This window comes from Pristiophorus japonicus, chromosome 3 (assembly GCF_044704955.1).
Source record: "Pristiophorus japonicus isolate sPriJap1 chromosome 3, sPriJap1.hap1, whole genome shotgun sequence".
Taxonomy (NCBI): domain Eukaryota; kingdom Metazoa; phylum Chordata; class Chondrichthyes; family Pristiophoridae; genus Pristiophorus; species Pristiophorus japonicus.
Window position 1 is genome coordinate 163,351,760 of NC_091979.1, and position 11,286 is coordinate 163,363,045.

At 46.3% G+C, this 11,286-nt stretch overlaps 1 protein-coding gene across 5 annotated transcripts; it reads right to left on the reverse strand.

Annotated features, from left to right (window-relative positions):
- Window positions 1-1,831: 1,831 nt before the first annotated feature.
- Window positions 1,832-5,401, reverse strand: LOC139259992 (gamma-crystallin M2). 5 transcript variants are annotated; one of them, XM_070876021.1, is made up of 4 exons: window positions 5,393-5,401; window positions 3,043-3,285; window positions 2,852-2,853; window positions 1,832-2,102 (listed from the first exon to the last, which is right to left on the reverse strand). In XM_070876021.1, the coding sequence occupies exons 1-4, from the start codon at window positions 5,399-5,401 to the stop codon at window positions 1,832-1,834; spliced, it is 525 nt and encodes a 174-aa protein (XP_070732122.1). The 5 variants fall into 5 exon arrangements, with proteins under 5 accessions (XP_070732122.1, XP_070732121.1, XP_070732120.1 ...); XM_070876020.1 differs by lacking the exons at window positions 2,852-2,853; window positions 5,393-5,401 and adding exons at window positions 2,889-2,894; window positions 3,682-3,690 and having other exon boundaries at window positions 3,047-3,285; XM_070876019.1 differs by lacking the exon at window positions 5,393-5,401 and adding an exon at window positions 3,682-3,690.
- Between the last annotated feature and the right edge of the window lie 5,885 nt (window positions 5,402-11,286).

Here is an 11,286-nt window from a genome sequence, read left to right on the forward strand (position 1 = left end):
CTCAACCCTCTCCACCCCCTCCACCCCCTCCACCCACACCACCCCCTCCACCCCCACCAACCCCTCCAACCCCTCCACCCCCTCCACCCCCTGTGGCGCCTCAGAATCCTCATCTGCAAAATAGAAAACAGCAGACAAGTGATTAGCAGCAGGGGAGGGGACAAGGTGACATGAGTAAAGTCACATAGTGCAGGTTTATTTGAAGGACCAACACTACTGCATCATATGTCGTCGAGAGACACTGCATCACCTTACCCCAACCCAGCCCGGGGATTTTGCAGGACTTACCGTCAGTTCGGAACATGGGATCAGCACCGGTATAGGTAGCTGACCTCCCGGAGGCACCAATAAACCAGCCACGTGCTCCTCCAGGTCTGGTAAGGGATGCGTTTGGGGCGAACCACTGCCTGTCCGTCGCTGCTCGCGGCGATTGTGGGACAACTTTTCCTGGAAAAATGACAATAGGAATGGCTACCAGAGCACCCTTCTGCTCTTGTGGCACACACAGATAGCCATCAAAGCACATATACCATACTGTATGCATTTAATACAGCCATCTGTTTAATGGCCCTGGTAGTTGCACGTGGTTCATGAGGAAGTCAGTGAAGTGCAAAACCATCTTTTAAGATGTCAAAAAGCAGTCTTAAGAATGTGTAACGATCATTCATGGCAAATAAGGTGCAATACTAAGCCTACCTATACCAACATGTGTCAGATTTACAATTTAAGTAATCAAGAAGTGCATGAACAAAAATATTACTTACTCTCATGACCCTGCAATGGTCATTCCATCTTTTCCTGCATTGGTGGTGGTCCCTGCGAATATCATCAACTGAGGAGACCACCCCAGCAATAGAGGTCCAAAATCTCCTTACAACGGCTGGGGGGGTGCGGTTTACTTCGACCCCTCCTATTAAACTTTCCCCCATCTACTCTCAATTGCTGTTATCAGTGCCACATTGGCATCGGAAATAAATCTCCTGGCCCTCTGCCCCGCTATGATCACCCTGCTGCATCTTCTCTTGTCTGTGAAAAATGGCAGATTGAGACCTGGGAGTACTGCGCATGCGTTGGAGCATCCTGATACCTGACCAGAATCATGGAGGGGGGGGCGGGGGGTGGGGGTGTGGAGGGGTGGGGGGTTGATCAGAAGAAAAAATCAGCCAAAAAAGAAATTGCGCATGCGCAAAAGTTTTTTTTTTCAGATCGCTGAATTCAGCTCCGGCGCACAAATGCAGTCATGCAAGGCAGGATTCGTTGGTCACCCTTTGTCGAATTTTGCGGCCTCCAACCATAGCGGCATCCCGGCGCCAAAAAAATAAATAAAAAGCCGCGATTAACCCTAATTATGGAATTTCTAGCCCCTTGAAGATTCTTACTGCTTGATTTTAAAATACTATTAACATAAATGTTAATAAAGAAATGTTAGTTCATGGTCTGACTTCCTCTTTGAAGATTTTGGCAATGAGAGTTTAAATTGTTTGCCCACTAACTTACAATTTTTCTAATAAGGAATTAGTCATGTAACCGTTATTATAATTTAGACTAGTTGATACAAGATAGTTCGTCAGATAGCTAGGGATCTAGTACTTCCCTAGACATGGCTGGTGCATTACCAAACGGTTCTTTGATGATGAGTTACAGTGTAGTGGTTAAGTATTAATTTGATGTTCTTTCAAGGTTTATTGATGCACCAATCTCAGTGTTCTTAAAATACGTTTCTGCTTTCAGTATTTCACAAAACAAGAATGCATAAACCAAATAGAATATTATCATCTTTATTTCTTAATTACTGATTAATTTCCAGCAACAGAAATCATGAATTAATGATTTAGAAATCCATTACACGGCGGAAAGATCCGATAGTTGGACAGGTTGCTCCCCAGTCACTGAATCCCCTGTATTCACCGGGTTTCAGGAAGTACTGTCGGCCTCTGTAGTTGGGATGTTCATAGAAGGCCCAGTAACCGTCCATCACATTGCAGGAGTGAATGTCACGGTAACGGAAACGATCGTAGACAGATGGACAGTCATCCATGAATTCCATCATCTGTCCTCCAAAGTCAGGCCTCTCATAAATCTTCATTCTGTAGGAACCACCGCTGGGCTATAAAATTAACAAAATCATTAAATTAATGTAAAAATGCCATTTAATATACCAACAGAATGATACGCTTTCACTTGCAAATCTGATTAATGTAAAATTCCTTTCTTGAAATACTGTACAATAAAAACCTACAATGGAATCATAAATTGAAGATAATGCTTAAAAATTTTAACGGATAAAATCCCTGGGGTCAGAAGACCTGAAAATTAAATTTTCCTGGATTTTTTATGCTGTTTTATTCTATTTATATGCAATGTGAAATAGTTTCACTTCTTTCTAACTAAAGAAAAATGTGACTTAATCTCTCAGTGCAATCTGTTTTGATTACATATGTAGTTTAGTTATGGATAATATATGCTGTCCTTGAGGACATCATATTATAAATTTCTTATTGCATCCCAAGAATGCTTTTTCTGATTTGCTTTCTGCTTCAAACAGAACAGATAAGAAAGCACAGCTAGTTCAGTGATTTACTTTTACCTCTCTGTATATACTGTTGTACTGTAATCTATGCTGGGAGCAGTCCCTTACACAATCGATACTATGACAATCCTATACAGTGCTGATTATTGTGACATTCTGGGTAGTGTGTTCCATATTAATATGCTCCTATTAGATGAAATGTAATTAGGTGTTTTTGCTTCTAAGCCAACTTATGTAACTAATTAAATATAACTCGTTTACATGTAAAATAATTTGTTTCTAATATGTAATAAGGCAGTGATTCATGAAGCTAAATGTAACTGCTTAGTAGCTCTAACTTATTAGCTTGTCTCTTGACTACATGGTATAGTATATCTTTCCAGTTCACTCTTGTTAATTAGACACTGCATTCAACTCTGTATATGTCCAGATATAATTAACAACAATCATTGTGAAAAGGCAGCATTGTTTGCAGAAAATAGGGAAAAGGACACAAAGAAATTGAAACTTACGTATGGGTAGGAGCGACATGACCTGATGTTGTCATTGAATCCCATCCAGCGCTGGTAGTCAGGATATTCACCCTTGGTCAGAACATACTGGTATCCCATGTAATTAGGTCTCTCATACACCACCCAGCAGCCATTGTCAACACGGATGGAGTTACAACGACTGAAGTAAGAGTGCAGGTCAGCACAGTCAGTACTGCACTCGTAGTGCCGACCCTGGAAGTTCCTGTCCTCGTAAAAGATGATCTATAGTGTCACAGAAGCAACAAGTAAGAAAAATAATTTGATTTGTTTTTCTACCAACCAGCGCAGTTACTTAAGCAATAGAATTCTTTGTTCCCAATAAAGATACATGTTGGAGTCACAAGGCTGTCCAATAGTTGGGTAGGAGAGTTATTTCAACTCTCACATAGGTATCTGGTGAAACATGACCTCGACCAAGGTGTTCCACCTGGCGGGTAGCACCATGCTCATTGTATTGCTGATCAACCATTCAATGGCCCTGATCATGGCTGTGGATTAAGCTATTCATTCAGGCTGTCTCATTCTCCCAGCTGGAGAAGACTATCATGGTGAATGTAAACTAAAAATGTTAAGATGAATCCTAAAAAATTAATCCAAAATTAAAAACTTATTTTTTACCTTTCCCATGTTGAATTCCCTGTCGAAGGCCTCGATGACTTGTAGAGTCAGAAGGTTGCCCTTTTTATACTTTCCATGATCCGTTCAGTCTACAAAGAGCATTGACATTTAAATTACCTTTTATTCAAGTCAGCAAAATGCTGCTGTATGGTATGTTCTATTTAGAAAAAAAAACCTGACTCAAGTGGACAGTTTTTGTTCTCATTGCTGCCAGCTTTTATTTTACTGAATAGGAGTCTTCACAAATAGAAGCACTAGTGAAAGACTAGTAATCCCTGTATAAAGGCAAGCAAAGTAGGCCTACAAATCAGCTAATGTTACAAAGGTAGAGAATGTGTGGAAACCTCGACTGTGCAAAACACATACAGTAATTGTTTTTTCTCTTTGCAGGAATATCATGGAAAATTTACCTTTTCTGTTAGGCTAATTATATTCATAAGAGTGCAAACTCATGGAAGCAACAAAACTGATTGTAACTGATTGCCTGAGTCCTAAAGAATTAAACCTAAGGGGATCAACAGCCTGCACAGATCATGACGGGAAAAAATCATAAAATTAGTTTGATAGAGGTCACTCCGATAAATGAATAATTTTAAATCACTTGCAATCTGTGTCACTCTTGCTGATAATATGTTTCCCTCCTAATATTACGTCAATGCTGTTAACAGCTCCAGAAGGCATGTTTGAGAGAGAGAACGAGATAAAGAGAGAGTGAAAGAGAGCAAGAGACAGATACAGACAGGAAGAATGATGTGAGTGGGTTCCATACGGACATCTGAAACAAGATGAGTTGGACTGATTGAATGGCAGCAAAGAAGTATGAAATGCTGTGCACATTTAAGGATCAACTCAAACAGGCATTACATATGAAGCAATTTGAAAGACAGAAGTACAAAGGCATGAAAGGGAGGAGTCAAACCTGTCTCCAAAATGGAAGTGGAAACAAAATGTGAATGCCACCTACTGGGAGAATCCAGCGTAAAAATACTGGAGACAACTAATATCTGAAGCTATTGCTGCTCAAATCAGATGCCTGAAGAGTTCCTATGAGGAGAATGGAGTATCGTTCCTAATACTTTCATTGACCTTGGTTGAAGCAATGGATTTGTTCAAACGTGGATAGGTTAGTGTGAGAATGGGAGGGGAGTTGAATTAGAGTGTCAGAAGGAGGTCAGCATAGATGCAACTAGTGGGGGAGGAGGGAGGATTGAAGGAACATGATGCCCTTCACCCACTGTGTTGGCATAGGTTATGTCCCTCTCTCCAAATCCCAGAATTGTCCCTAATGTTTCTCCAACGCTTCATATGTGGTTGTATCTGTGGAGGTCAGGATCATGCATATGGACAGAATAAAGATATTTTGTGGAAATCCTGATGCCAATTTACACCAGGAACATTAAACTATTTTTTTTCTCTTTTAGATACTGATTGATCTTGTGTGCATTTCCAGTATTTGTGTCATATGTCCAGCACTTGTTGTTTTTCACATCTAAACTGGTTGAATGGCTATTTGTTTTGTTTTACACACTTTTAATTCAGCAACTTGAGTTTTGCAATTCATTTCAAAGTTTAAACCTGTAATAGTAATACTTGCAGTCATCGAGCACCTTTTGTTGAAACATCTCAAATACTTTATACAATTAATTATTTTTGAGGAGACTGTTATGGCTGCCCATCGGGAAAAAAGCAATGAAATAAATGACCAGTGAACCTTTTTCATTTTGACAGCATTGATTGAAGAAGGAATGTTGGTCAGTACACCAGGGGCCCGAAATTAATTGTCCGAATAAGGCCCGTTAACACCGTTTTGTGGCGGCGATGTGGGGGAATCGAGTGGCTGCCGCGTTGCAGTTGATGGGCCACCCCGACCCAAATTTAGCTCGGGGATTTTTCGGCCTGTGTCCACTTCCGCTCCGCTGCTGCCGACCACCGCAAGCACATCATGAAAAGGCGCACTGCCGCTCTCCCACACCTCGAAGAAGACTCCGTCCCAAATTCAACTCAAAAACTCACCGATCCGCCGCACGGTACCCCCAACAGCTTTCTCTGATGGTACACCTTCTTCTGTGTGCTCTTCAAGGGGAGGGCGCACTTCTGTAAGCATCAGCGCAGGCCCCATGAAGATATTAAAGGATATTGGACAAAGTGCTTATGCCAGAAAGTTTTTATTAAAGAACATGCTGGACACAGTACTGTTTACATATTGTGTTTCATTGTTTGCTGAAAATATCTGGGACAGACCGAGGACTCTGGGCAACAATGGCCAGGAAAGAAAACTCATCCCAGGTGATTGGCAGGATTGTTCAGCAATGGGAAACCACTTAGCCCAGGATCGGGTGCAAAGCAAAAACCCACCAACGGCCATTTATGCCATTACCTGGATGAGATAGCCTCAAAAGGCGGGAAACCGTACAAAGAACTGCCATTAAGTCGCCGACCCAGTGAGAAGAAGCAGAAGCCATCTGGAGCCATCTACAGAATACACAAACGTAAGATCTGGGATGATGGGCCATTCAAACAATCATCCCAGACAAAGGAAATACTCTATTTTTTGGCAGGAAGAAGCATGGACTATAACGTATAAGAGAAGGCAGTTTGCTGCCATTTCCCTCGTCTTTCTTTGCTTCAAGAATTGTGCTCTCCATCTGGGATGGAGAGGAAACCCACCAATGAGGGACCAAGAGCCTTGCTACTCTACCTTCGGAAGGACCCTCGAGACCAGGACCTGAATGCTGCAACGGCGGCAGGAATCGGAAGAGAAAGCTTTCCCCAAGAAAGAAGCAGCGAGTAAGCCAACAGATAATCTGGGTGAGCATTATCCAAGCCCAAGAACCATTAAGACCATCGAATCGAGTGTGAGGGGGTGTCGTGTGTCCTTAGGGGTTTAGTGGGGAGGTGCTGCATGTGATTATTGTCTGTGTAAAGTGGAATTTGTTGGATGAATTCAGTTATACCCTGTATATTACCGTAGTGTGTTTTCTTAGTCATCTTAATTCACAACAGGGGTCTGTTAGAACGGGCCAGTTTTTGTAATGTTGTATTGTTTCATTTACGCCACCAGGTGTTACTTTTACTTGTGTGTGTGTGTGTGTGTGTGTGTGTGTGTGCGCGTGCGTGTGTGTCTGTTCCCCCAAATAATTCGCATGTCTTGAAGCATAGGCTGGGGTGATTCGAAACCACCAAGGCAAACCACCTACAGAATCTGGCAACCGCGGCAGGACACGGGTTAAGGGAACATGGAAAGCATGGAAAGTCTAGAAGCAAAGAGATGGGCAATGGGGGATAGGATTTCCTCATATGTTTTTGGGAAAGTCAATGTAACCCAGCAGTGGGTGTTAGATCTGTTACGGGCTGATCATCTTCGGGATAGGGCTGCAAAGTGGACAGGGCGCAAGGAGCATAAAAAGTCTAAGGAAAAGGAGATTTGGCTCCTGTGCCTGCAGAAACAGGTCCAGCTGCTCCGGGAGCAGGTCGGAAAAATGCAGGTCAATCTCAAAGAGTTGGAAGAGCAGTCAGCCGCGAGGATGGTAGTCAGTTACAGACTAGTAGAGGAGTTGTACAATGAAAGGCAGGTGAAGTGCGCTCAGGAAGAAACCTTCCGCAATACCAGGGAGTACCTGCAGTGCCAGGTCACCGAGGCCAAGCCCAGAGAGCAGGCTGCAAGGGAGGAGAATGCCCGGTTAACGGGGAAGGTTAATGGGTTGGAAGGGCAGTTAAAAGACATCAAAATAGTGCACAGAGTAGCTAGGAGCAGGGGGTACGAGAATTCTCACCACGGACCTTGTGAGGAAAGAATCCAGAGCCTAACACAGGTCCAAAACCAGAGGGTTGGTTTGTTTAATTGCCCCGGGAGAAGCTCGGGTGGACTGGGAAGAAAGGCAGAAGACTGAGGATTGGGTCCGGGATTGGGAAGCCCGACCGGCGCCAGAAGTGTCACCGGGACCCATGTGTCCTCTGCGGCAACAGAAATTCGGTCCGCCCACACCCAACAGTGCGCCGGGCCCACTGCAGAGCAATTACGTGGTCCCATTTACGACCCCACAACTGCAGGCGATGTTACTAAACTTGCCCAAGCTCATAAAGGAAGGAGACCCCTCCGTCCACTTCGCAGACATGGAACAGAAAGGGGGGCTCAATGGGTGCCATCATTGACAGTCCCTCAACATGTGGATGACTTGTTTCCACGCCAAAAAAGATGAGTTCACAGGTGTTTCAATGAAGGACCTAATATTCCAGGTCCTGAACTACATCCTGAAGGGTGGAAGATGCCTGTGCGTGGATTTTTTAAATGTGTGGTGGTCATTGCACACCAGCTCCTACACGGACTTGACAGAGCCAGGTCTTGGTCCAGTGGCAAGGATTAACCAAGACGACTGGAGACCAGCTCTGCTGCATGGACCTAGTGCGCACACATATCGCAGTGTGGGCTGACCCGTGCTGTCCCTGAGCCCACGCCTCTTCTGGCCCCAAACTTGCACCTCTCCTGGGCCCCGATCATGTCCCCCTACAATCTCTCGCCACTCCTTTGCCCCGACCAATGGGTGTAGTGAGGATGAAGCTCACAAGCTGCTACCCTTTTCCCTGGAGGGAAAACTTTATCAGACCTTATCTGCAGCCACCAAGTTGGGGACAGGGGACAACTGCAGGGTTAAAGGAAGAGATCCTGAGGGCCATGGGGCTTTCTCAGGGCAGTCCATTCTCCCACGTAGAAAGAACAGTGCAGCTGGCTGGCGAAACACCCCAAGCTTTTGCAGACAGGCTATGGCTAAGGTGGGGTGATCGACAGATTGCAGTTGCTAGGGGAGCCAAGGCTCGGGACTCTCGTGGCAAACAGTTTGCCACGAATCAGGGTAAAGGCAGAGGCCTGGTTTGACTCTGAGGATCTCGCAACTACGGAGGCCGGCATGCTCCCTAAGATGAAACTGGCTTTTAAAACCAATTCAGAGGAGGAGATCAAACTGAGTGCATGAGATGAAGGCTAGTGAGGGCAGCAAGAAGGAATGGCGTCAAGAAGTGGGTAGTGCTTAGAAGGCAAGGACATGCTTTGAATGTGGGAAGACGGGACACTGGAGACGAGAGTGCCTGACCCATAAAAAGGGGCAAGGCATAGGAAGTCCTCCGGTGCCCACGGAAAGACCTGTCGAGGTGAAGGGGCCGACCGGGGAACCGCTTGACGTTCTGGTGGCCGCCCTTTGGAAAGTTTTTGGGCAGGAGAAGGAAAGGGTAGACACTGCTATGAGCAGTATGATCCTGACCGCTCCCATAAGCCCACCTTGACTAGCACGTGCCCAGCCTGAGTTCCTGTGTCCGCTCACGTACGATGAGCGGGACAGACCTTGTGTGAGAATGGAGGTGGAGACGGTACATGGGAAGTACTTGGTGGACCGGAAGTACCGGAACTTCGAGCACAGTGATCCATGGAAGGGACCCAGCCAATTCACCCTGATCCAGCAAGGCTCCATTCAGTCTCGTGGGGTTCACCGGGAACGAGCAGGCAGGGATGATGTCCAGGCCGTTAGCCATAGATTTAGGATCCCTCCACACCAGGTGGGAATGCATCCTAATGAAGTGGGAACAGCCATGGTCAGGAGTCCTAGGGGCCGACTTTATGCTAGCTCACAGAATAATTGTGGATTTAAGGAATCACTGCCTTTGGGGAACAGTGGGTTTCGATAAGGAGGGAGAAGTTTGGTAATTCCTAAGAACAAGGAAGGAAAGGGTAGCATGTGTATGATGAAACCCAAGAGGAGTTACGACCTAGAGCAATTGGTCAATAATACCCTGGCCAAGTACCAGGCGTGCGTGCGGGACAACCTCGCATTGTTCGCCACACACAAACACAACTTGGGAGGGTGACGGGGGTGGAAGTCCGATTACAGGGGGACCCCATGTCACGGCCACAGAAGCCGTACAGTTTCCCAGAGAGGCAGCTGCTGACTTGGAGACTGCAATGGGATCCCCGGTAGCACAGGAAGTGTTGAGGCCCATAGCCACACACGTGAACTCACCACTTTGGCCGGTTAGGAAACCGGACCAGTCGAGCCACCGTGGACAATCGGGTGCTCAAAAAAAACATCCTAGCCTGCGCGCCCACAGTCGCTGATCTGATCGGGAGCATTCCAGCGTCCGCAACCACTTTTACAGTGCTGGATATCTCCAATGGGTTTTGGTCGATTCCGCTAAAAAGGGAAGACCAGTACAAGTTTGCTTTTACATTCAAGGGACAGCAGTATACATGAACATGCCTTCCCCAGGGACTCCATAATAACCCCTCTATATTCCACCAGTGCATGGCAGATGTTTTAAAAGGGTTTAGCAGACCTCAGCAGCTACTCCAGTATGTGGATGATTTGCTTTTGTTTTCTGACGCGAGGGAGGAGCATGGGCTGGTCGAGCTGCTGGAGTTGCTGAAAGAGACAGGATTCAAGATGAACCCAAAATAAGCTCAGATCGGACGCGAGGAAGTCAAATTCCTCGGGCTGACCGTGAGGGCTGGAGAAAGGGCTATAGATGAGGCCAAGAGGAGGGCAGTACAGGAGTTACCAGCCCCCACAAGTGTGACCGGGGTGAAATCCTTTTTGGGCTCACAGGGTATTGCAGGGATTTCATTAAGGATTACACAGCCATGGCAGCTCATTTGGTTCGGCTCCTCTGCAAGGCAGCATTTATCCACCTCAAAGAAGACCTGCAGAAGGCACCCGCACTAGGGGGCGATAAATGGTGGGGAAGAATCATTTTTGGAGGCAGCAGCCAGCGGGGATAGCTTGAGCGCGGTGCTGCTCCAGGAGCGGTATGGCAAGCTGCGATCCGTGGTCTGCTCCTCAAGGGTTCTCACTGATGTAGAACGGGGATACTCCAATTGCAAGAGGCATCTCTTGGCCACGCTTTGGGCCCTAAAACGCTCCCAGCTTTTTACGGGTTTATCCCTGGTAGTTCTACTGACCTATCATACCCCCATTCAGATATTGTTAGATGGGAGAATAAAGGACGGGACAGTGAGCAGTGCCCGCATTGCTCGCTGGACTTTATTGCTCTCGCAGATGAATCTGAGAGTGCAAGGCCTGACCGAGCCCAAGTTGGCTGCCAACATGATCAATCCAGGGATGGCCCACAATTGTACGGTGGAACGGGTGTGGGACGTAGACATAGGATTCCGGGCCGAGATACACCCGACAGGCCGGGAGATTTACGTAGACGGGTCCTGTTCAGTCGTGAACTGGGAGCGCCTCACCAGGTGTGGGATTTATGACCCTACAGCTAGTATAGAGAGGGCCATTAAACTCCCCAGCACCCTGAGCGCTCAGCACGCCGAACTGCCAGCGGTGATGTACATGGTTACCCACCCGGGCGAGTTTCCCACCCCATATACCACCTGCTCGAATTCCATGTTTACGTGCAATTTGTGCACCGAATACTTGGCCATCTGGGCCCAGCGCGGTTTCAAATCCGCAGACGGGAAACCCCTAGCAACAGCACCATTGCTAAGGAAAATCCTAGAGGTCACGGACACACAGGAGTACTTCTACATTCACAAGGTTAAGGCCCACTCTAAAACAGAGCCCAGAGGGGAAGGCAACCAAAGGGCAGACGAATTGGCAAAAGAGG